Source organism: Patiria miniata, unplaced genomic scaffold (genome assembly GCF_015706575.1).
Source record: "Patiria miniata isolate m_02_andy unplaced genomic scaffold, ASM1570657v1 HiC_scaffold_5, whole genome shotgun sequence".
Classification (NCBI taxonomy): domain Eukaryota; kingdom Metazoa; phylum Echinodermata; class Asteroidea; order Valvatida; family Asterinidae; genus Patiria; species Patiria miniata.
Window position 1 is genome coordinate 20,975,920 of NW_024037072.1, and position 26,480 is coordinate 21,002,399.

Below are 26,480 nucleotides of genomic sequence, written 5' to 3' on the forward strand. Positions count from 1 at the left end.
GGGATATTGTCCCGTAACGTGCGTGACATTTGGAAGCTTTTTTTTTGAATACTTGTTTTTGTTCATTAATATTTTAAGATCTATATACATGTAGCATAATAGACAATTACAGGGGAAACCTACCTATAATACCAAAACACTTGTTTCAAATTATCTGAAAGTTTCATTTTATTTGAAGAAAAGTTGTAACGTGTATGACATCAGGTTCACTATTTAGTTGTCAGTCCAATTCATCGATAAACCAAATTGTTGACATTTATGCTACAGGTATCCCTTGAAACACTTCTGCCCAAATATTATTCAATTCTTTGTATAATTGATCATTGTCCCTGTTATTAGGTTAGAGGTCTTTCGTTTAATTAAAAACAACTTAGTCAAAATTAAGGATACCTTCCTTTTTCCAACTAACTTTTACATTTTTACGAACAAGAGGGACAACAGCAAAAATAAAACGAGTGAGATAATGATGATCAGTATTATTTCAATACAAATTCCTTTGATTTTGCCTGATAATCTATATTATCCTTTAACCCTAAAAGGGCTGGGTTATTTTGACCATCTCTCAGCCATTCCATATGTGCGAATGGCAATTCTGCTCTGTGTACACTACATATATGGGCAAATTTTTCCCTGCGTGGCAACCCGTGGTCCGCAAGGCTCGAGGCTGAAAAGTCATAACAGCTCGGGTCACGAAAAGAAATAATTCAAGGCTATCGCGGAAAAAGTTGAGGGGTCCGCCCCCCCCCCCCCCCCCCCGGCCCTTTTAGGGTTAATCAGTTCCCCTCATGAACCCATCAAAGTCAGCCTACCCGGCTCTGTAGATTTGGATCTGCGGGTTGCAGTCATCTTGACCTCTGTGGTTGGGTCAGGGGTCATCGTGGCTGAGGTCAGGTCATCCAGCTGGAAGCACTGGCGACTGAGTGAAATGTCATCTAGTGCCATGTCGCCTGAGTTCCCAAAGGCACGAGTACTCTCAAACTGCAGATAATAACTGGATAATCCATAACCAAAAAGATATTCAATGCTGGTTACAAACATTCACGAGCATCTTAAAGGTATAGTCCATCATTTGTAATTAGTGCATTTTGTTCGTTTGAAGCAACAAAAGTGCTTAAAATCTAAAGAGGGGTACTGAACAACTATTATGATGAAGTTTCAGCTAAGCTTCAGCTGTATATTCTGAGAAAAACAGCATTCTAGGATCTCAATTTCAAATCAAAAGTCGCTGAATCATGTTTTGAATTGGGCCTGAATTCAGCGTCTGAGACACGTTCTCACTAAGCCGATTGCAGCTTCGTGATGTCGCGCACTGATCTGACGAATTATAGCAACCACGCGCGCGTGTGCGTCGTGTCAACGCTTGCGCGCGCTTCGCCGAATAAAAAAAAAAGAACTACTAACGGAAATTTCCAACGGTGCATCTTAAGACGCACCGTTGGAAAGGCCTTCTTTCGTTGATTACTTCAAAATGACAGCTTGCCAGAAAGAATAATTTCACAGGGAGTTTAGTCCCCTTACTTTCTTTCAACCAAGTATGTTTTTCAACAATAATTACGTCAGTCACTTTTCGGATAGTTGCAAATGATGGACTATAGCTTTAACCATATAATGTAACTTTTTTTTAAATTAATCTTATTCTTTCAATTTTATACCTTTATCATGTTTAATATATCCATTTAGTATCATTTCTTATTATAGCTTATTGATTTGTTTATGTGTGTGAAGTTGTCTCAAATTAAGAGTTTGCCACAATTAAAATGAATGAATTTACACATTTTTGTTGCAGACACTAGACACGTACGTACAGGTGCAGGTATGAGCACAGTATATCTTTCCCTGTCTGCTCTACTTCCTGTTTTTTTCTTTGCGGTTCCAAAGGTGGAAGGGTGGGGGGGGGGGAGGGGGGGGGGGAATTCATTGTTTTGTAGAAGAAGGCGAAACCAATGTTCCCCCTTTCCCATGTGCTTTCGCCCCTCTGCATTTCATGCTTTTTTGACCAGCCGTGTAGTTCCAACTCACGCAAAAGGTCCTAAAAGCCAGTAATTACAATATATCTAAACTTTTCACTGCTGCGATGAAAATACAGGTGTTCACACTAGGCGTGGGCGATTCCAAAAGTTTTGGAGTCAATTTTGATTCCATTAAGAAGTCGTGATTCCATTCGGAATTGAATCCATTTCTACTCATCCAAAAAGCTGTGAGGAAAGACCTCCATAATTTCACTTGTAAATAACATGCAGTACTGAATCACTATAAACAGTTTCATTACATGTATATCTCAGGGGTGAGATTGGGAGAAAATGAAAAATCAATGAAATAATCGGCAGAGGAGTTTGAGGGCTGCCAAGGGCCCCCAATGTAGGGTTTATTGTATGCGTTTGTGTTTGCCTTAAGGCACCCCTCACAATACCCATTTCTTTTGTCCTGAAACTTTCATACCGGTAGGTAAAACACCTTTACGGCAAAACCTCAGGGAATCCAGATTTCATAAGGGATTCTTGAATCCTGAAATCCTGAAATCAGTAAAAAATCTGAAATCAGAAAAATTCTGAAATCAGGAAAAATCCTGAAATCGGAAAAATCCTGAAATTAGGAAAAATCCTGAAATCAGGTAAAATCCTGAAATTAGGAAAAATCCTGAAATCAAGAAAAATCCTGAAATCAGAAAAAATCCTGCAATCAGTAAAATCCTGAAATTAGGAAAAATCCTGAAATCAGGAAAAATCCTCAAATCAGGAAAAATCCTGAAATCAGGAAAAATCCTGAAATCAGGAAAAATCCTGAAATTAGGAAAAATCCTGAAATCAGGAAAAATACTGAAATTAGGAAAAATCCTGTAATCAGGAAAAATCCTCAAATCAGGAAATATCCTGACAAATATCACTCCTGATACCTTGTAAATTGATAATTTGCCACAAATATGTACGTGTCGATCGACATCAATTTTGTTTTCAAGTGTCTGGAATCGGCACTTAGGAGAACTGAATTGTTACTGCTGGGAATCGATTCCTCCAAAAAGTGGAATTACAATTCCAATTCCACCTGGATTCTGACCTGGAATCGCCCAAGCTCAGATCACATCAAACAGTAGGATATCTAGCTGGAAAAGAAATCAAGCTAGTTAAGAAATTCAATGCCAGATCATCCAAAAACTCACAAACACTATACCTCTCTGTGATGGCTGGTAGGTAGGTATCATAGGCCTGCCACAAGTCGCTGTTTTCATAGGACTCACTGAATAACTGACGGCTGGTTTCACTGGTATTCATGATGGCGTATAGCTTCAACTGTCCGATGTTGCTGCCATACAAGTGATAGTAGAATCGCACCTGGGCCAAAAAAAAAAAATGCATAAGGAGCTATGTTAAGGACTGGTGGTTAAAAAAACAGGTCTGCAGTGGAATCATTAATTCTAGGGTATTTACCAAACCTTGGCTTTTCCTCCAGCCGCACGGCTTCATCTCTGATTCCTGAATCATTTCTAAAAACCTTCAAATCTAAGTCCAGTGTTGTAGTCGAGTACCGAGTACTGCCGAGTACTTAGGTTGCCGAGTACGAGTACTTGTACCTCCAAGTACAAGAACAGGTCTCCGAGTACGAGTACTGGTACTTCCGAGTACGAGTACGAGTTATGTACTTCCGTTCCGAGTATGAGTACGAGTACATGTATTCCGAATACGGCCATACGGCAAATGGTTCATTGTGCGTAATTGGCCCAGGCCCAGTCAGACCGATATACAGACCCAATCATGGCTAGCTGTTAAATGTGTTTGTCCAGACGTGCACAGAGGAAAATCAGGAAACTTCGATTTCTCCACAAGCCAATCACCCATTTCATACTAAAAGTATCGATAAAATAAGGCCATGGTGTATAAAGTCAAGCTATGTCATTTCCCCCCCGAGTACTGCTATTCGAGTACGAGTACTTTGCTGCCCGAGTACAGTACAGTCATTTCGAGTACGAGTACTTTGACATTCGAGTAAGAGTATGAGTACTTCAAAAAAAGTACTCGAGTAGTACTCGAGTACGAGTATCCGAGTACGAGTACCGAGTACGAGGACTACAACACTGCTAAAGTCTGAACTCTTTTCAAGGACTTGAAAAATGGACCTATTGTGAGCAGGGCCCCTCTAAACCAGGCCTAAAATCATGAAGCTTGAGGCCGAACCAAAGTTGGTATTCGGGAAAGCCTTGTAGCTGACTGGAGAGTGCTTAAAAAAGGGGCCAATCTACTGGCAAGTCTTCCCATCAAATAGAGATGTATGTAGTCTTACTTTACAAGTTTGATAGTGTGGTGAGGCTGGGTTGTAGGTCTCTTCAGGCGGTGGTGTGAACACGACACTCCGGAGAAATGCCTTGCTGGCTGGTCGGATGCTACTCGCTTCAGTGTAAACGTAGAAACCTATTGGAAGGGTGAAAAGGAACCTGAAGTGTGAACTCCTACAGACAGTTGAACATTGAAATGGTGATAAATGAAAAAAAGAGCACACTGTTAAAGATACAGTCCATCATTTGTAATTTGTGCATTTTGTTTGTTTGAAGCAACAAATGTGCTCAAAATCTACAGAAAGGTGCTGGACAACTAACCTGATGAAGTTTCAGCATTCTAGGATCTCTATTTCAAATCAAAAGTTGCTGAATCAAGTTTTGAATAGGGCCAGAATTCAGCGTCCGAGACACGTTCTCACTGAGCCGATTGCAGCTACGCGATGTCGAGCACCGATCCGACGAATTATAGCAATCGTGCACGTGTGTGTGTCATGACACTGCTTGCGCGCGCTTCGCCGAATAAAAAAAATCCCAAAACTCAAGGAAATTTCCATTTTCTAAACCCCCAAAACTCAAGGAAATTTCCATTTTCTTCAAAATGACAGCTTGCCAGAAAGAATAATTTCACTGGGAGTTTAGTCCCCTTACTATCTTTCAACCAAGTTTGTTTTTCAACAATAATTACGTCAGTGGATAGCTGCAAATGATGGACTGTAGCTTTAACTGAGTAAAATGTTACCGGTATGGTACTCATGAGATAACATGTTTCAGCCCTGCAGTCCTTCTGATTTGAGGCGTGCGATCACACCCCCACACCATCGCTCACCTACAATTTCCCTGGTTCACAGATCACACACCTAGAAAATCACACACCTAGAAAAATCACACACCTAGAAAAATCCACGTGTGCCTTTTTCCACACGCCTGTGATTTTCAAACCAGAAGGACTGGCCCTGTTTAAAAAGTACGATGAAAGAAAGGTGTGATTATTACACAAGCATACAAAGCTGAATCTCCTCGCTAACCTTGAAATATGTCTACATGCATGGCAAATACAAAATGTTGTATCTACAGAAGTAAGTAAACTTCTTCATTTAAGAGTGTGAACAGCGCAATAAAATTGAACAATTGATATGAACCAGTGGTTTCCTGTTTTACATGTAGATGTACATGTACAGAACAACCAAGTGAAAAACAAGCTCGATCGGATCTCGGAAGCTGCGGGCCAACTAATTTGTGTTCATGCATGAGTCACGTGAATGTGCCATGTTATTTCTGGAAGGAGTAGTGTTTTTGAGTTTTAAGAAAATAAGACTTTTTGACCCCAGTGACCCCATGTTGACCTTTGACCCCAGTTTGTTCATGTGACATGTTGGGGCTGGGCTACTGATACGTTTGACAGAGTTTGATTGAAATCCGTCAAAAACATGTAAGAGCAATAGACAATGTCAACGTTTGTTACTAACTAACAAACTAACTAACGGAGAGATATGATTTATATGACTTGAAGCTTTGCATGGCGGATGAGATAAATTATAAAGTTTGCAGGTAAGACAGTGTGCCCTGTCCGTCCTCTGTCCATCCTCACACCCTCCTGAGGACAGACAGAGCACACTGTCCGAATCGTCGAGTTCTACACTCAACCTGCCGGTTCTTTTCAGAACCACACTTCTTCCAAGCAGACATTTCTTTCCACATGGTGTTACCTGCAAACTTTATAATACAGGGTGAGTAAAAAAAAAACGAAACCCAAATGTCGGGACTATTATTTTATTGAAGTTCCACATGTAGCACTTTCAAAATCTAGGACATCAAAGCCCAATTCATAAGCTTTCTTTTAGTACAAGAAACATTCAGATCACTCATGTACTTTTTAAGTTACACAATTTTAAAGACAACCATCGTTTTAAAGTTCTGTACACAGATCACAAAAATGGTGTGCGTTCTTTCAGCAAAACGAAAACAATTCACACACAGCCCTATGTGATTTGTTTTTGTTTTGCTGAAAGAACACTGAACTTTTTTTGTGATCCGTGGACAGAACCTTAAAATGGTGGTTGTGTTTAAAATTCCGTAACTTGAAAAGTGCATGAGTGATTTCAATGATTCTTGTACTAAAAGAAGGCTTATGAATTGGGCTTTTATATTCTAGATTTTGAAAGTGTTACATGCAAAACTTCACTAAAACAGTGGTCCAAACATTTGGGTCTCGGTTTTTTTTTACTCACCCTGTTATGATGATTTATTGAGTTGCTACCTGCAGCTAAAAAGTCCTTCCAATGTATTTTTTCACCACAGAGTTTGTCTCTTTTTATTGCATACTTTTCTCTTTTCAAACTACTTTTCATGTTTTCTTGTGATATGCTGGAAAACAACAAAGTATCTCTACATTGTCATTCCGATTGTACGAATTCCATTACAAAGTGAAATTGTGCGTGTAACTCCTACTCATTTCTATTTGCATTATGTGAAAAATGCTGTCAAGTGTATTTGGCTCTGCAATGAGTAAAATGTGTGTGACGTCAGAACTGCCAGCTGAGGTGGGAATCTATATGGGATATTCTTTTGGGCATAAGAGTCACTGACGCTTAATGTGAATGGCGCCACGAAAAAGTACACAACACGTCAATACAAACATAATCTACGATGGGCGATAACAGCCTGGATTAGCCATCTTGGAGAGTGTTGCTGGTGAAATTATTACGAAATTATTACATGGTGTTACTCATGAGCATATGAAGTGTGGTAGTACTTGTATAGACCAAGATGTGTGCGTCAGAGATCACTGACAGTGCATTTGTCCAGAAACCAGCACGGCATACAGCTCTGATTAAAATTGCTCACGACCTTTCAGGCCAATCACAATTAAATGAGTTGTATTAAGATTACTGTTACAAGTCACACATACATGTATTGTTGTATTACCTACTTGATCAAATACCGCATAAGGTGCACTGAGATAACACATTATTGCCTGCCAATTTGTATTTCATACCATTAGAGGGTACACTTTCAGGAAATAATAATAATAATTAATAATAATAATAATGTGGTGCTTATATAGCGCTTTATACCAAAGGTCTCAAAGCACTTCACTGCTCATCAGGCCATGTGACAATTTTTCTGCAGCTCGAGATCAGCACAATCCGGTCTCTACCTTCACTTGTACCCATTCATACTTTTGGGTGGAGAGAGGCAATTGTAGTAAAGTGTCTTGCCCAAGAACACAAGCACAATGTTCCCCATAGACCACACTTTAAGTGGCCCTTGGCATTGTGTTTGGGAGATACCAGTGAAAAATGAAAATCCTTATTAAACAGGTTGCTATAAAGCCTTGCCTTTGTCTCTAGCTCCCGCCTCAGGCTCTAGATCTACTTTTTTAATATTTGGATTACCAGCTCAATACTTGCCATTTTTCTGCGGCAGAAACATTTAATGTCCTACAACACAAGGCCAAAGCAGGGTAGAGATTGGGGTGGGGTTTAGAAACCGCCAAGAAAAACTTAGGGACTATGGTATATGTTTGTATTTCACTAACGGCACCCCTTAGAATACCCATTTCTTTTGCTCTGTATAAACCTTTCTAGGTACAGAGACCTCTTATGGTGAAATCTCCCAAATTCAACATTCAAAGGGATTTTTATGTTTTAATCCTGAAATCAGGAAAAATTCTGACAAATCTGGAAAAAGCCTGACAAATCTCACCCCCGGACCAAAGTGTAGGCCCTACATGTAAGAGTAGTTCTGTTGTTTTTAACACCAAAGGCTTTCTAATGATTTTGGAGCCAGGGAAGAAGGCAGAGCCAGGGAGGGAGACAAAGCTAGAGACAAAACCAAGGAGATGAAGAAGTCCTACATCTGAATCATAGATTCTTTCCTGTCCTTTTTTTTAAGGGGGGGGGGGGGAAATTACCTTTGCTGTTACCCAACGTATGATCATAGCTCGGTCCCGTATTGGATGTACGTGTGCTACCGTTGTGTCTGGTCCAGTCAAAATCGTCATCTTGGATAACATTGTGCCAGCCACACCAGCCATCCTCAAAGGAACATGCACCCCCAAAGGGAATGACCCCTGTTAAATCACGAAAAAAGAATTTTATTTTATAAAGCTACATGCCTTCAAAGGCACAAAAGGGTCGGGATATCGACCTTCGGAATTACTGTCTATCCTTAATCATAGCTGCCAACATTTCAAAATCCCAATTAGTAATCAACCCGCGCGGTCATTTTCAACTTCTCGTTTTATCAAAAGCTTTACCAACATGGAGTACAGGTACATGGTTTACATGTACACATACATGTGCATACCCTTCTTCTTGTGAATAATAATGTAATGTAGGCCAAAAGATAATTTAATTTTTTTTTTTTTTTTTTTTTTTTAATTAATTTTTTTGAATGTCTGTATTTGTTTGTTGGAGTCAAATAAATAATAACAATAATAAAATATGCACATATTTTTTTGGAGATGCATGCTATCGATGTGGAGTTTCGAGTTCGTATCAATGTTTTTTACACACAATGATTTAGGGCTACCGTCATGACCGTATGCAATAGAAATATCCCGCCAACATACCTTGCAAACGCATGCTGATTTATCTTTTCTGGACGTTGTGACAAACTCAAACTTCAATACCAATTATTCCAACCATACTCTTATTAAATTCCATGATTAAATTGTCGCACTGATGGGTCTCAACCCGGCAAAAAGCGACCAAAAGTGCTCACGATCGTCACTGAAAAGTACTCACATACAGTACACACAACCACACATCCACGAGATGCACACAAATGACACACCATTGAAAAATAGTTTTAGTCTGGTCCTCAAGTACTCCACTGCGCACACTGCATTGATGTCTATCAGGTGCTTGACTGCATTCTTATTAGACTTGTCACCAGTCCATCCATTATCGCGACATTTCGCCAGAAGTTTTCGGTCAAAAACGATACTTTACAAGTATTTTTTTTTTCATTAGGTAGAAAATGGGAAATTCGTAATGTTTTAGTGGCAAATCGTATTTTCGTAATTTAACAAACAATTCGTAATAATTACGAAAAATTAGTAACAGTTGGCAGCTATGCTTAATTATCGAAGCGGAGGGAGGTAGTCAAGCTGACCTACACAGAGGGACCAGTAATTCCAACTATTTTCCAGAAATAAACCATGCAGTATTTGTTTTACTACAACTCATAGATATTTGTAGCATCATCACTGTCTTTTTAGTAGCCTCACGTAGATTTTGCATCTTTATTCAGCACAATTCAAGTTCTTCGTCACAGTACATGAAATAGTCTGGTGCCAACACTCTTTAATGTGTTTTTACTGCGGTAGTAGCAAGGATTACAACAACAGACTGGTTCCGCAAAGATTACATGCCATAGTCTACGAGGCGGGTTCCAGAGGGAATTTTTGGTGCTACCAGAAACAACTACCGCACGGCAGCGAGCTGGATACTCACCGGGATGACGTCACCTGGGCGCGTATCATTTTTACTTCCCGGACGCGCGGTGGAATCGGCCAATGACGCGTTCCAATTTGATCATGAATATTTATGAGGTGTAGTAAATCGCAATAACATTTGCTTCAAAATACTTGACTCTTTTTATTTTCTTAAACATTTCCGTGATGCAAAAATTCCTCCTCTAGCTTAGGCACTTATACTCAGGATAAGGCAATTGCTTACAATGAAAACTCACAAGGTCAGTGATCATCACTTGAGTTGTAAGTCAATCATAAGTCGATCAAAAGTCAAATCACGTAAGATCACAAGTAACAGGGGATGGACAATGACTAATAATAATAATAATAATAACTGTATTTATATAGCGCCTTTTGCCAGAGGATACAAGGCGCTGGGGGAGAATGCAACCACAGACAGGTAAATGAAGTATACATGAACATATGAGACCAATTATGTAGCGCCTTTTTGTTAGGTGCTGCGGCGCATAATTGCTGCCACTGCCAGAAACACCGGGGCAAACCCCTTCTCGTAGCGACAAGTGTTACTGGGTTCTTTAACCTGCATTACACAACACACAGGATCTACGGCTTTACGTCCCATCCGAAAGACAAAGCAATAATGGTAAAGTGCTTTGCTGAAGAGCACAATCACCATGTTCCCACGGTCAGGATTCGAACCCACGTACCACGGCACACGAGTCGAACACCGTAACGACTATAGTTCTGTACACTTCATTTGAATAGCTATTTGGTTTGGAACTGGATGACTTGTGACTGATTTGTGACCGACCTGTGATAACTTATGACAATTTTTGATGACTAACTTTTGATATCGCTATATCACCACTTAGCCTCCCTTAACTACCTACGGTACTTGCTCCACACGACAACCACCTACCACAGTGTTTCACGTCTTCATCTTCACCCAATAGGCAATCCTTCCGCAAACTGCACACGTCATCTGGTCGCACGCAAACCAAGTTGTCGCAGCGGAAGTAACCGGACATACACTGCTGGCTCGGCAGAGCTAAGGGGGATAGGTGTGAAAAAAAAACCAGCGAGAAAGAAATTGAGATAAGAATATAGACATTAATGTGATGAAGGACGGTGGGAAAGTCAACAACTGAGGCACAGGTGTGAACGCATCTACATAAAATAATAATGCTGAATATAAATTAAGGAATATTTATCAATCGATAATACTGTGGGTTTATATAACCCACATACCGGTAGCTGCTCATGGTGCAGTACATTTATACATCATTATTATTACCCCTGCTCGGGGACACATGAAAACATGCCAATAATTATCTCATCTCTCTGGAGAGCATACAGCTTGCTGCTGCTATACAGGGTGAGTTAAAAAGAAATTAAGTAAAGTTAAGTCTGTCACAAGCCAATGTGGCCCATCAGGCCGGAGTTTCTCTCCGGTTTCAGTAGCAGGAAGCAAACGACTGAGAATATTTCTATTTCCCCTGGATGGGATGCTAGTCCATCACAGGTTACTCCCCAGCTAATGCCGGTACCCATAAATACTCCTGGGTAGAGAGAGGCCAGTGGGGATGGAGTGGCTTGCCCAGGGACACAACATCTGACCAGCAGCTGGATTCGAACCCCTGACCCTCTGATCAAGAGTCACAAACCCTTACCACTAGGCCACACTTCCCTCCAAAAGAAAGTGACCTGGATTAATGATCTATTTGATACACCAATGAATATAAGAACATGCACTTCCACTCATCTGAAAAGAAATTACTGAAATTGATCCAAGCTATTAGAAGTTATGCACTTACTAAAAGAACCTATTTTTATAGCTGCTGTCCATAAAATGCAATTGGAAGCTATTGAGCCAAGTGAGAAATAAAGATTACACACAGGCATTCAAATACAAATGCAATTTTAATCATATGAGTCAAGACTAAAACATTATTTCGACTGAAAATTTTTGAATATGAGGAACAAGTTGACCCTTTTTTTTTCTTCGGAAATATTGATTGCGATTTCTGTCTGTTTCCTTTGCAAAGTTTTTGTCCATTCATGGAGGTAGGAGAACGTCCATGTTTCACTGTATTAAATGGGTATTCATAAGTTCGATCTTGTTATTTAAATAGACATAACTTGGGAATACAGTATGAAAATTAACCTGAAATGTTCACAGTCACTAGTCAATATCATGTACCGGTACTTTATCCCTGTGTTATTTTTGTGAAATGGAGCAAGCCACATATTTTGAAATGTTTTTTTTTCTAATTCAGTCACTTTCTTTTTGACTCACACTGTATAGGTGCAATCGGCTCAGTCAAACACAACTACAGGTAGTTTACTCCTGGCACCACAAACCCAGGCTGGAATCAAACCCACAGTCTTCATAATTTATAGCCACAAGATCTCAAGTTCAACGAACCAGACTACAAAGTCACCACACCCTGCTAGTGGGGCAGATAGGGGTAATATTTGGGGGAATTGTACCTTTGAAAATACAAGCATGGCATTTGGCACACAGTCAGAGTATGTCTTAAGAAAGATGTTTGGCTATAGGGCCATCGCAGATTTGTCCCTTGAAAAAAACAAAAAAAACAGGTAGAATGATAACAAACAATTTTCTAAACTTTCAAAACGGCTGCCATTGCTTGTTATTCTACCTATATTTGTTTCAAAGGACAAACCTGCAATGGCCCTATAGCAAAATATCTTTCTCATGACATACTCAGACTGCAGCGTGCCAAATGCCACGCTTGTATCATCAAAGGTGCAATCCCATCACCTATCTGCTGTTTTTGCACGATCAAGACAGATGAGACTCGGGGACAGTAAAGGTGCCAAACTTCTTTCCTATTTCTAATTTGTTCTTTTCTAATTTTGCCCCTGTGTGGCAAGTTAAGTTCATTAGCTTTTGGCATGGGTCCAAGATAAGATCTTATAGTATGGTGCAATGTCTCTTTAAGTGGAAGTTGCTCCATCAACAAGAGCTACGCTTGGATAGGATGACTGGAACGTTAACGTCCTCGAGCGTTGAGGGGTATGTCTGTCACAATGTAATGGGATATGAACTGCGCTCAATACTGAATGACAGCAGAGATGTGATAGAGTCAAACTGTAAGTCAATTAAATCACCAGTCAATCACAAGTAAAATCAAAATCACATTCCGGTAACAGGTTGGATCACAAGAAAGTCACAAGTAATCCAGGATGAAAAATGACGGGCTTGACTTGTGATGGGCTTGGCAACAGCTGGCAGACAGGTGCAGCAAGATTAATGAGAAGAAACAAGGAAATAAAAGCTGCAGGAAGTCAAGGGGAAATATAGAAAACTGATTTTATAAAACCTGATACTTTTATTGGTGCTCTATCCCTTAGAGATTATTATAACACCTCACCCACAGATTCTGTGTCTTGATTGGCCCAGAGCGAGTCACATGATACTTTCTATTTTTGAGATCTTTCTGTGCACGGCCAAAAGTACTATACCCGTAGCAACCAAAGTACTATACCATTAGCAACCAAAGTACAATTTCCACAGCGCGGTATTTGTGTGCAAATGCATGCTGTTGTGCGCGTAGCGCGTTTTGTTCCAAAGAGAGCGTGCCACAGAGTTGGGTTCAAACATTTTGCGAAGGGGTAGTTTGGAAGAGAGAAATACATTTTCCACTAATTTTGTATTGAAATTGAAGTTTATTTCAACTGTGTTCAGATTTAAATAATTTCAAATATTAAAACCAAGCAGAATCTGTGGGTGAAGTGTTATAAAACAAATATTGAATGCTTTATCTCGTGGTGAAGTAAAACTAGCCTCCCTCGGTGATCCATGGAGCATTCTATTTTCCCTCGGCTTCGCCTCGAGAAAATAGAATGTCCATGGATTACCTCGGGAGGCTAGTTTTACTACACCACTCGAAGCATTCAATATTTGTACACCGTAACATTACTCACATAGCTTGTGACGCATAGCACACAGGCAATAAAAAAAGGTGACAGATCAGCTTGAACGGTGCCTGTTGTAATACTGATCAGTCAAAAAAGCCATGAAAATTATCCAGATACTGATTTTATTATCACATGAGTCAATCATGAGAACCCTTTAAAGCCGGCGTCACATGGGGCAATTTTCTGGCAATTTTGAGGCAATAAAAGTTGCTGGCAATCAGGTTGTTCACAGATTTCCATGTGTGTCCATCATGTCATCAATAGATGTGATGAAGTGATATGTAATCACGACTCATTTAGCTTGATCGCATCACATTTGAGTCAAGACTAAAACATTATTTCAATTGTCAGATTTTGTGTTTTGAATATGTCAAGTCCATCACATCATGTCAAGCAATCCGAAAGTAATACACTGGCGACACAGATGCAACGTAAATTCTGAGTAGAATCGGTTAATTCTAGGGTACATTTGTAGCAACTACACACAAATCTAGGCAAGGGCAAACTAGTTCGGGGGTGGGGGGGGGGGGGGGAAAGGTATCAATGCTTAAATTTAGCAAGCTTGGACGCACATCCTGGGCCCAATTTCACGGCGCTGCTAAGCTCAAAAATTTGCTTAGCACAAAAAAAGACTGGCTTATAAAAGCAGCTTACCAGCCAAAACTCCATGTGATTTTCATGCTAAGCAAACAACAGCTGAATACTAATCACGAGCAATATACATTACGTGGAGTTTTGGCTGGTAACGTGCTTTTATAAGCCAGTCTTTTTTTGTGCTAAGCAAATTTTTGTGCTAAGCAGCGCCGTGAAATTGACCCCTGTTCATCATACTGCCTGTATTGATTTTGCTGCAGAGAGGCAGCGCAAGCCAGTATCCTTCACATGACAATCTCTCATTGCTCAGCTGGGCCACAATCATGTAACTCAGTCCATTCCCAACACTCACATCCCAAGCGTTACATCTTCAGGTGGTCCTCTGTGATTTTGTCTTGTTGAACTTGCACTTTGTGGGCAAGCCTGAACAAACAGCAAGTATGACTTTGGGTGCTTACAGCTACGAGATTCTGGCGTCACTTGGGAATCATGCCCTCAGGCTGATCAAAGCAAAGCTAGAAAAAGGTTCAGTATAAAGAGTTGGAAACTAGGGTCAAGATTTGTGCTTTGTGCGTGCCCATGTGTTGAAGCTTACCAATTTGTAAATCTGATGAAAGACGTGAGAATGTTTACAGAGTATGTGTGCCTTAGTAAGGCATTATTAAATGCCCTAAAGGGATCCGTAAGGTGATACTCTGAGAAATAGGGCGTATGTGTTTCACACGCGTAAATTGATAGCTTGATATTCCAAGCCAGGTTTTTTTATGGTTCTAAATGATAATTTCATCCTTCCTCCAAAGTCAGAGAGAATGTAGGAAAGAGACAACAAGGAGTTTCTTTTTACTGCGGAATGAAGAATTTCTATTGCAATTCAATGACATAAAATATGCACAAGAGAATGAAACTCTGTGCATACCTGTCAACAGGCTTCTCAATAAATTATGTGTGAGTGTTGATAAGAATGTTAGGAAAAAATGTTGCAGCCTGATGCCACTTCAGCGGTTGTGTACAAAGTCTATGGAGAGTCAAGAAAATTTTCTAGAAAAGTAATTCCTAACAAAATTGGAAATGTTTCTCAGTCTCAGATTCATGTCTAATCATCAGTTTTGCAATGACTGACCTTCATTGAGATAATATATGAAGAAAAAAAGTGGCGTCAGGTTGCAACATTTTTTTCTGAATGTTACTTCTCTTCATCTTTTTCAATAAGAAATAATAATAAATTTTGCCTTTTTCACTTCATGAAAATTGGAAGCACACAAATCTACTGGTTGGATTTCTTATTTTTAAATTAGTCTGCTTGGTTTAAAGGGGGAACAATCCTGTTAGATTCTCAATGCAGAAGGCCACTGCAGTGACTTGACCGCTTGCCACTGGCAATCACGGGGCCACATCAGGAAATTGAATTGATCGAGGGTTCGTATTAAAGACGCCATCAGTTTAAAGCTGTATTGATTGTAATTACTCGGGTTGCAGGTATCATGCAAAAGAATTGATTTTCCTCCCCTTGTGACACCTTAATCACGAGGCGCCATTATGAGAGTGTCATCATGTCATGATCTTTGAGATGCTCTTGCCATTTACAAGTGACCCACACCTTTTATGACTAAAATTTGAAAAAAATATCTCAGACACGAAACACTTGTTCACATTTCGACATATAATTATGAAATCCCTTTGATAACAGAACATGTTTTTGTATATATCTTGCACAGTGATACCCAGACACTTATACTATATTCACAAAAGGTGAGACAGACACAAGACTTATTTTGAACAAAAATCGCTTGTAATTTGATACCTAATGATGTCATCATGACGTCAGAGTAATATGCAGCACTCTGGGTCAGGGTCGATATATGTTAAAAATTTCAAGTTCATAACTACATTTAAAACTGATTATAGGAGAAAACCCATGGAGTATGCTTGCACGGGACAAAAAATAGTAATATGCACCACTCAGGACCAGGGTCGATATATGTTGGAAGTTTCAAGTTCACACCTAAAACTGATCATCGGAGAAAACCCACGGAGGATGCTTGCATGGGACAAAAAAGAAAGAGGGAACGAATAATGCCTGAACCATTTCAAAAGATTGGTCGGGCTGTGCCCCATCACTAAAAGATATGGCCCTAATGAGCAGAATCAGTCAGTGGCGTCCAGGTTCGTTCAAAATTCATGAACTTTCTCCAAAGCTGCTCTGGAGCATACATGTAGGCCTTTCAGAAATGTACATAGTTCAGTACATGTGTTGTAATTTTACTCCCCTAATGACAGCAAGGTGTTTTCAATATGAAACCATCACATCAACAATTGATGAGAGACTTTTTGGAATGTCTGATTGCTTGGCTGTGGAACGGCGTCAGTCTCCAATTAAACATTCATTGCTGGGCAAATATCGTCTCCGTAATTATTACTGGATGTCTTGCTTCCGTACTGAAGTCATTCGTACTCACATAGCATTCACACCAGTGTAAGGTGAAATTTATTTAGCCATTATGAAAACATTCGGAATCCAATCAACTGTGCCGGAAGTCATTACAAATTCTAAGAGCCTATGAACACATTTGGAATAGGTTATTGAGAATACAACATTCCAAATGGATTTGGGTGGTTTATATCATTTATTAACCCTGTCAAATGTAAACTTTGTAAGAGAAACTTGCAAGTTTCCTACAGTAACCCTATCATGACTTGCAGAATGCAACTCAACGCCAAATAAAACTATGACCATAATTTGCAATGTATAACAGGAGTCTAGTTTTCCCCCTTACTTAACGTTAATGAGAAATCCTTTGGAAACACACTGTTGTTCATAACAACATTTTCTATGGTTTTGCCAATTGATGCATTTCAGAGATCAACTAAAGAATCAGTTTAATACGCAGAAAACACCTGTCTTCTAACAGTGATGATTTTCTTGCTGACAACCTCAAATGATGCTGGAGTCAAATCTTTGTTGGCAAAGAGAAAACTAGAACATGTTCTCAATTTTTTTTTACAATTAACGAACTGACTAAAAACATTGTGGGTCAGTGAAATTTGTTCAGAATCATTCGTTGATGCGGTTTGTAAAGGTTTATAAAGGTAAAGGGGATGAACCCGTGTTCACAGGAATGGAGTGCCCATCTCTCTTTCAAAGCGATTGGGCCAGACTCGAGTCCATGAAATGCTGCTGTGGGGGGATCGCCACACCTCCACAGCAAGTCTGTTACCTTCCCAGCATTGAATAATGCCGGTACCCATTTAACACCTGGGTTGAGAGGAGTAATTGAAGTAAAACGCCTTACTCAAGGACACAACACACATGGCCACGCCGCCATGGCGGGGCTCGAACCCACAATCTCACGATCATGAGGCCTGTGCTCTACCACTAGACCACACGTGCCCGGGCTGTTTGTAATTTACCCACAAATGCATTCGTATAGCTATAACTGTTTATAGAAGACATTGTATTGAACTGATTCTTTAGTTCACTGAAAAATAGAATTAGCAGTTCTTCTCTGTATCTACAGTCACATATTCATTACATACAAATACAATTTCTAAACCATCTGACCAAGAACCGACATTTATTCCCAAACAAGGAGCCGGGAGAGGAATGTTATTTTGTAGCGATGTAATGATCATTTGCTTCTCCATGTACACTTGTATGATGCTTTTGCTATCTGTTGACATTTATGTAAACCCTAACCCAAAATCATAACCTTGCAAGCAGTAGCGTAGCTAAATTGGGGGGGGGGGGGGGGACCTTGGGAGCACGGCCCCTCAAAAAAATTCCCAGTTGCCCCCCCCCCCCCCCCCCCCCCGAGAGAGGAATGTTGAAGGGAGAGGAATGTTATTTTGTAGCGATGTACATGATGTAATGATCATTTGCTTCTGCATGTACACTTGTATGATGCTTTTGCTATCTGTTGACATTTTTGTAAACCCTAGCCCAAAATCATACCCTTGCAAGCAATAGCGTAGCTAAATTGGGGGGGGGGGACCTTGGGAGCACGCCCCCCCAAAAAATTCCCAGTTGCCCCCCACCCCAGAAAAAGCTTGAAATTTTCTGCTTGCCAAGAGTCTTTTTACAGCATCTTTCTTGAGTAATGAAACTGAAGAGGAGTGAAGTTGATTATTTTTTAAGTGATTCTAATCCCCTTTATTCCCTTGACCCTACAGCTTTATGAAATGTGAATAAATTGATTACAAAAAGGGCGCCCTCTAGTGTCAAAAGAGGTCCAGCACCCCCCCCCCCCCAAAAAAAAAGGTGCTGTAAAGGCCTGGAACACATCATTCACTGTCATATAATGTCACATCTTGAGGATCATCATATGTTATCAGGTGAACAACATGGATTCCGGGAAGAGAGATCGAGCGAAACTCAACTTGTTAATGTTGTAAATGACATCATGAGATGCCTACATGGATTTCCATAGCAAGATGGATCTAATCAAAATGGAATTTTCAAAAGCGTTCGAAAAGGTCACTCACCAGCGACCGTTAAGGAAACTGCCTGAAAGTGAGTATTCAGGGTTCCCTATCGAATGGATCGAAAGCTTCCTCACCTCAGCATCCAACAAGTTATCATAGGTGAGTCATCTGCTGCCACCTGTGTTACATCTGGAGTTCCCCAAGGTATACTGTCATGCTTCCTCTTTTGTTCATCTTGTATTTAAATGACCAGCCAAAAACTCTGACTTCTTGGGTTAGAATGCTTGCAGATGACCATGTTGTCTACCGTGAGATGACATCGACTCTTAATCCTAACTCCCTAGGGGGTGTGCAAAATTATATTGAAATTGGAGGATTCAGGACTGTTAGGGCTATGAGTATAGAACTTCAGAAGGATATAGAACTGGGCATCTAAATGACAGATGCAGTTTGATGCTTCCAAATGCTACTGTATGCATATGAAAGAAATCACCCCTCGGACTTTTCAATTTTTTTCCCTCCCAATCTCAGCTTGAGCACCGCCTTGCAGAGAGAGTTTAATGAATTCCTTTCCATGGTCAACTGTGTTAACTGACCGGATTGCTCACAGCAATCCCCAAGGGGCCAGACAGCCAGACACGGACGCACAATCCCGAGATTGTAAGGTCCCTGATTATCAAGAGCTTCCTGATTCATAATTTATCTTTCGGCAATTTGTTAAATTGGACAACTGCACATAATGAAAATCTTATACTGGAATAATGAACCAATTAAATCAGCATTGTTGGACAAGAAGTGTTGATATTAAATGAGGTTGTTTCATCAGAATTTGCCCAAATTTTCAAGCCCCCCAAAAATTATAGGCAAGTGTGTATGCTAAGCGATAAGCAGAAAAACAGTTTAAGCGATATTATTTATGTGACGCTTTGGTAGGGGGAGTGGTTAGGGCTTGTGGCTCATGATCAGATGGTCAGGGGTTCAAATCCAGCTGCTGGCCATACGTTGTGTCCTTGGGCAAGGCACTTTATCCCCACTTGCCTCTCTCCACCCAGGAGTAAACATTGTAAATGGGTTCCATTAGCTGGGGAGTAACCTGTGATGAACTATAGGATCCCGTCCAGGGGGAATAGAAATATTCTCAGTCGTTTCCTGCTACTGAAACCAGAGATAAACGCCGGCCTGATATGTCATATTGGCTTGTGACAGACTTTATTTACTTGGCAGGTAGCTTCACAAATGTATTCACTATTAAGCAGTGAATACGCTGAGCTCTGATCATGACCCGCCTTCAGCCAAATGATTGGTCAAGTTTACTCCACGAACTCCCTCTCTTTGTAACCACTGAGGAGGTACTTGTGCACGGGGTCCATATGATTTGCGTAACCTTCACCACTTTAATAGTGTCTATGGAAACTTTCATATTAATATGCAACATTGCTGAAATTTAAAACAGGGATTTTTCTAGGGCACTTACACTTGTGAGTCCATAGAATGATCAGTTCTGAGACACCTTTGACTAACTAACAAAACAAGGCCCATCTCTGCAAACATTTGTCTAATGAAATTATGTTTTAGCTCAGCAGAATCGACAAAACCTGATTCCTTGGTAAATTCATACATGTTCTTCGTAAATGTAGCCCGATTTCCAAATATTTGGAAAGCAAACGGAAAACAATCAGTCAAATCCAGCATCCTGCTCGTCGCAGGTCACATCCCAAAATAAACCGCCAATGTCTTAAGCTGAGAGTATAAATGTCTTCCTTTTAAAATTGATACAAGTAGGATGCACGACAGACAAATAAAACCCCGATGTTAATCACCTAAAGCAAAGAGGAAGTCCCTCTGCGGCTTCCAATTGAATTAAACATGGAACCGAGGACGGTTAAAAGCATTCGCTACTCGAACAATTACCGCTGGTAGAAAAAAAAGAAGACAAGAACCAACTCAACAGCTAATTGTGATTGCGGGATGGGGCCTGACAGCACTTGGTCAGTGATGGAGTGAGCACAGAGATAGCAATCAATGATACCGTGGACTGTGACATTTGCTAAGGCAGGAATACAAATCGGGTTGGTTTTTCAATGAGTGGAGTGGGCGGCGTCGGTAAACATCTGAGACCGTAAGAACAAATGACACACGAGCAGCTGGTTGGAATACAAATGTTGGCATTTGCAGGGCGATATCTATTTAGTCATTCTTGTGTCTTCCAAAGAAATAAAATGGGAGTTATGAAGCTTCAGTCAGAGGAGTGTCTGGGTGTCTTTCTGGCAGGCCTGTAGCCTGTTTTAAACATCCCCTTTGTTATGCAAATACTTGCATATATGATGAAGTACAGCGCATCCCAAAGTACCCGCAACAGTTCTTTTGCAAGGCTCTAGCATAGCCGCGGCAACACATATTGCGATTATTTTAATATCATTTTAAAGCTTGTAATCTTAACTTTATTCCTGGTAAGTATTGGTTTGATTTTCAAAAGGGTTTTGAAATTATTTGTGTTAATAATAAAGGCATGTCAAAAATAACTCAACCGATTTCAAGGAAAATCAATCATGCATATTTTTTTTAATGTGTAAATGCTTCATGTTCATGATGTGATGATCTCGTTGCCTTTTACTTTGTGTTTCCTCTTCTTTTCATTCCACATATATATAAATTCACAATATTGTTCTTTGTTTCGAGCTCAATGTGTTTTTAATATAAATCACCTGCATTTTTTTGTGGGTTATTTCAACAGCTTGTTCATTCGAGTTTGCATCTGATGTACCACATCATCGATTTCCCTAGGAATCGGTTGAGTTCATTTTCGACATGCCTTTATTTGAACACAAATAATTTAAAAACTCTCTTTAATATCAAACCAATACTCGCCAGGGATAAAGTTAAGATTTCAAGCTATAAAATGGTATAAAAGTAATGGTGGTACGCGTTTCCGCACCGACGCTAGAGACTCGTTATAAAAGGTCGCAGGTATTTTGGGATGCGCTGTATATGACTTAAGCACCTTGGCACCGTGTGTTTCAATTTAAGGCAAATTTGGACAGACATTTCCCTACTTCCAATATTTTGAAATCTATTCAGAAATAAACAGAATACACCCTGTCCAAGTACTGGTTCGTGCACGCATATTAATGCATGGGTAATTTATTCTGAATGCGTGCAACTTCAATTCCAAAGTACCCAAGTCATATTTTGAATTGCATCCCCTCGTAACACAATCCCGAAATCAGCATTCGGGACATGATTCTCACTTGGCCATTCACATATTCACCCAATTGCAAACCAACATCACGTTTGAACGCATAGGGGCCAATTCACAGAAATTTCCCAAAATGTCTCACTTCACACATCTTTGGAAATGACTTTCTTTTGTTGTTTTCTTCAAAATGACAGCATGCCAGAAGGAATAATTTCACAGGGAGTTTAGTGCCATTACTATCTTTAAACCAAGTAAGAATTTTCAAAATAATTTTGTCAGTTACTTTTTGGATAGCTACCTTTAAAGAGGTTGTGGAATGCTCGAAGACATTTCCGTTATTTTTTGGGTATACCATGTAGCCTAAGGTGTTTCGACCCGAACGTGCAATTTGTGTAAAAGTCGTCGTTGCGGGCAGCAAACAAAACACAGTAAATTGTGACGTAATAAACAGGACTCGTTTATGCTACTCTGCATCGGGAGTCCTGTTTATTACGTCACGATTTACTGTGTTTTGTTTGCTGCCCGCAACGACGACTTTTACACAAATTGCACGTTCGGGTCGAAATAGGCATGACAGGACTTGAAAAACAGCTCTCAAAAGTACCTTTTGTACTCATTTTATGACAGACACAATAGTCGTTTTTATTTCATCATACCCGAAAAATGACGGAAATGTCTTCGAGCATTCCACAACCTCTTTAATATAGCATGTCATTGGCAATACACTTATTTGCTTTTATTCATGCAAAAACAACCTACAACACTTCCGTAATCTTTTACACCCAACCAAAGGTGTTACTTGCTTTCTGATCTTACCTTAGAATCCAATAGCCTTTAGCAAAATATAAAGTCCTATATGAGTATTTACTAATTAATTAAATAGAAAACGAGCACTTGTTCATAATGAAACAGAAATGTCTGAACGAAAGCATCAGTTAGTTGGTTATGGAGCTGGACATTTCACAAAGTGTTGTGAATATTTCCACAGAGATGGCCATCAGCCATGGTTTTCAAGGTTCCACTATAAAGTCTTCAATGCCACATCATTCCATCACCGGCCCGCGAGATATGCACGTCCTTGGCATTTAGTTAAGTGGCCATTATCTGCTGCAACAACCACCTTCAACAAAATGCCATTGAGCTTGATCTCTCGGAATATCTGCAAGAGGTTTCAATGAATCTGCTGACTCGGAAACCAAACACTTTGTAGCCAATCAATGCCACAAATTGACTCTCTAGGAATATCTGCAAGAGATTTCCATGAAGCTGCTGAAATCCAGCACTCCGTAGTTAATCAGTGACTCAAATTGGAATATCAAGGGACCATTAGAAATGACGCGGGTATGGGATACGTAGGTGGCTCGGAAAAAGTTGTGTTACATCACCATTTTGCATGTTTATTTTACTTAAAGGGAATATACAACATTTGCAAACATCGAAAAATAAAACTATCAAGTTTTTACGAAATACCTTAGTAGGATGTTGGTAATTGACAGTCTAAAGCATCCTGTAAAATTATGGCACCTGGTGTGAAGTCATTTTCAAGAAAATGGCATTTTTGTATACATTTCCAACAGTGGTCGTCCGATCACCTTTGGAAAAACCTAACTATTTTTCAACTTCTGCTTCAAATTTACCTTTTTTTTTTCAAACCAAATTTTGGTTGCTATTGGTAACATGTTCATGAACGGCTGCAGGCCAGCTAGACTGGTTCCCTTACCTTACAATTTTCCGGCATCTATAAACTGATCCATTTTATCCTTAGTGGAGTCAGGGAACCAAACTACTGGAACATTTTTGTTTTTCTTGGTGTTTCCAGCATTTTCAAACACAAAACTTCAAACATGTCAGTCAAACAATATTTGATCTATTAAACTAACCCCTCAAATAGTTCATTTCTGAAAATTACAGCAAAAGCCAATGATGTACATTCCCTTTAATGGCACATTCATGACATTATATGGGCAAATTGCATTATACAATTGTACATCAAAATGTTAAGATATACAAGTGTATACAATTTATTGTGACTTTTGTGCAATAACCACACAACTTGGTGAGATTATACAAATAAAGAATGTTTGTGAGTACAATGGCAAGAATAATTTCATGAGGTGACAGATGAAATGTGGAATGGAACATTTCATCTGTCACCAAATGAAATTATTCTTTCCTTTGCACGAGCGTGAAACATTCATTATTTGTTTTATATAACACGTGAAACATTCATTATTTGTTTTATATAACACTTGAATAAATCCTTGTTATCTGACTGGTTGACTTTTAATAGCCAATTTTTTCATGTTAAAACCTGTTTAAAGTTCGACAAGTTCATCATATTTAATTTATGCAAACTGTTCAACAAGTTGAGAACTATCATATTGAATTTATCTCAATTTAAAACAGCGCCACCACCAGCAGCAGTGACACTGTGCTGTGGAAGTTCTATTCACTGTGTAATAGAACTTCCATTGCACAGTGCAATGGAAGCAATGACGAATAATTCAATGACATGTGATCAACGATCCACCAATCAGATGACGGGGATTTATTCAGGTGTTGTATAATATAAAAATAATGAATGCTTATGAGTACAATGGAAGGATTTTCGTGAGGTGAAAGATTGGCTGTGCCATTCAATCATTCAATAAGGTGTAGCCGAGTTCAATGGAACAGTCAATCTTTCACCTCATGAAAATACAAATGTATTCCTTTCATTGCACAAATAAAAAAACACATTCATTATATGTTTTATGGGCCTATAGCACCTAAGTACTTCCTTGTCATTTGATGTTTTATGCAAAAAACGGTTAGGCTATAACGTTCAATTTAACTTCATCTCCATGGCCATCCACAACAATCATGTATTATAAATCCAATAGGTAGTTCCAATCCAAATAGTTGTGAACACAACAAGTTCAAAGTTCAAGTCCAAAATTGTTCAAAAACAGTCTAGGCTCTATAACTGGTCGAACAGTTTAGTTTAACTGTTGTTGTTCGTGTCAGGGTTCGTGTCAAATGTTGTGATCCACACAGTGTCAGTACACTCGGTCATGTACGGTCAACGCAAAACGCTGCAATCTCATAGCAATAGCACAGTTCATGCTCCGGCGATCGATATCGAGGCGCACGTGCAATGAAGCGAAACGAATGGAACCAATGTGCACTGTAAATGAAACCAAATTGCATGATGTATGACGTACGTTAAATCGTAATATTTGTCAATGAAATGGGGCAAATGATTCAATGTGATGTGACTAATTCCACCTATCAAATGACAAGGATCTATTCAGGTGTTATACAAACCAACTGGTTTATCTGAGTCGCATACCGGTACGTATCCCGTACACGTACCATTTCTAATGGTCCCTACTAAGTGCTTCAGGGGAGCTGTGCAGTTCTGCAGTTCTGCATCCTTCAAAATACTGCAAAAGCTGGGAGTGGAATATTTCATGGATCTTGGTGATTTGGGATTGATATTCATATCTCTTCTCATTACCTACAGGTGATATATCACATAACACAATTATTTAACGCTTCAGGGCTCACGCGGTCGCCACTGTTTTAATAACAAACCCAAGCCATATGAATTATTAATGAATGGCAGAAAAAAAAATTACCACTTAAAAAGCTAAGCCACTTTATGATGACAGGATATCAGAGAAATCCCTCATGGCCACTGGGGTGAGAAATATGAAACGGGTGTTGATAAGAACGGCCTTGCCCACTGATCAGAGACTACATGTATACATGTACGTTACAGTCAAAAGGGCCTTTCACACTATCCGGAATACTCTTGTGTTGGACCTGGGTCCAACACAGAGCTTTCAGGAACCCCTTTCACACTAAAGCAAGAATCCAGCACGGTTACACAGGTACAATCCAACCTGGTCAGGACCGGGGTTGAGAGGCTGTACCCATAGGGTTGCAGACCAGTTAATAAACTTCCACAGACCCCAATGGTAAATGCTCCCACTTCAGAAATTCGGGGAAAGTACTCACAACTCTCCAAGGTGTTCGAGACACACATCAAATTAAAGCTTATTTCATCATCTTTCCAATTTTCGGGGGGTCAACTGATGAATTTGAGGAGAAATCTCCATCCGAAGATGATCACCCCTGAAAATAGTCCTGAAGCCCATCGCCATTTTGAAAAACGATGCCTACACTCCATTGCAAAATAGAGCGCTTTAAGGGCCCCAAGTTCATCCAAATTGAACGGAACTACAAGTTCACAGTCCTGTGCACGGCTTCCACCCATATTTTTTACAAACCCTCAAGTTCATGGCCCACAGCATGCTCAAATACTGAAGATTTTGAGGGCATGCAAATCGTGATTTGGCCGGCGTAGGCAATTTTGGACCGATTTACTGGTCTGCAACCATAGAGAAAGGACTCCTTTCTCTTTGCTCTACCTGGGTAGAAAATCCAAATCTACAGCCAACCAATGTACATGTACAACCTAGTGTGTATGTAAAGGCCTTTTCACACTATCTCCGTTTCGAACCGTGTTGAAACCTACCCGGATCCAACCCGGTTCAGCCCGAGTATTTTTCGACACGGATCGGAGAGACGCGACGTTCACACTGTCCTTTACGGGAACGGCCGCTACGTGA

At 39.9% G+C, this 26,480-nt stretch overlaps 1 protein-coding gene across 2 annotated transcripts in view; it reads right to left on the bottom strand.

Moving 5' to 3' along the window:
- LOC119740516 (ALK tyrosine kinase receptor-like) overlaps positions 1 to 26,480 on the bottom strand; it is a 115,189-nt gene that overhangs the window by 20,012 nt on the left and 68,697 nt on the right. For both annotated transcript variants that reach the window (XM_038215858.1, XM_038215857.1), the window contains 5 exons: positions 10,630 to 10,758; positions 8,184 to 8,342; positions 4,276 to 4,403; positions 3,169 to 3,329; positions 810 to 991 (listed from right to left, as the gene is read on the bottom strand). In XM_038215858.1, coding sequence (XP_038071786.1) covers positions 810 to 991; positions 3,169 to 3,329; positions 4,276 to 4,403; positions 8,184 to 8,342; positions 10,630 to 10,758 — 759 coding nt within the window. The remainder of the gene's footprint in view (positions 1 to 809; positions 992 to 3,168; positions 3,330 to 4,275; positions 4,404 to 8,183; positions 8,343 to 10,629; positions 10,759 to 26,480) is intronic.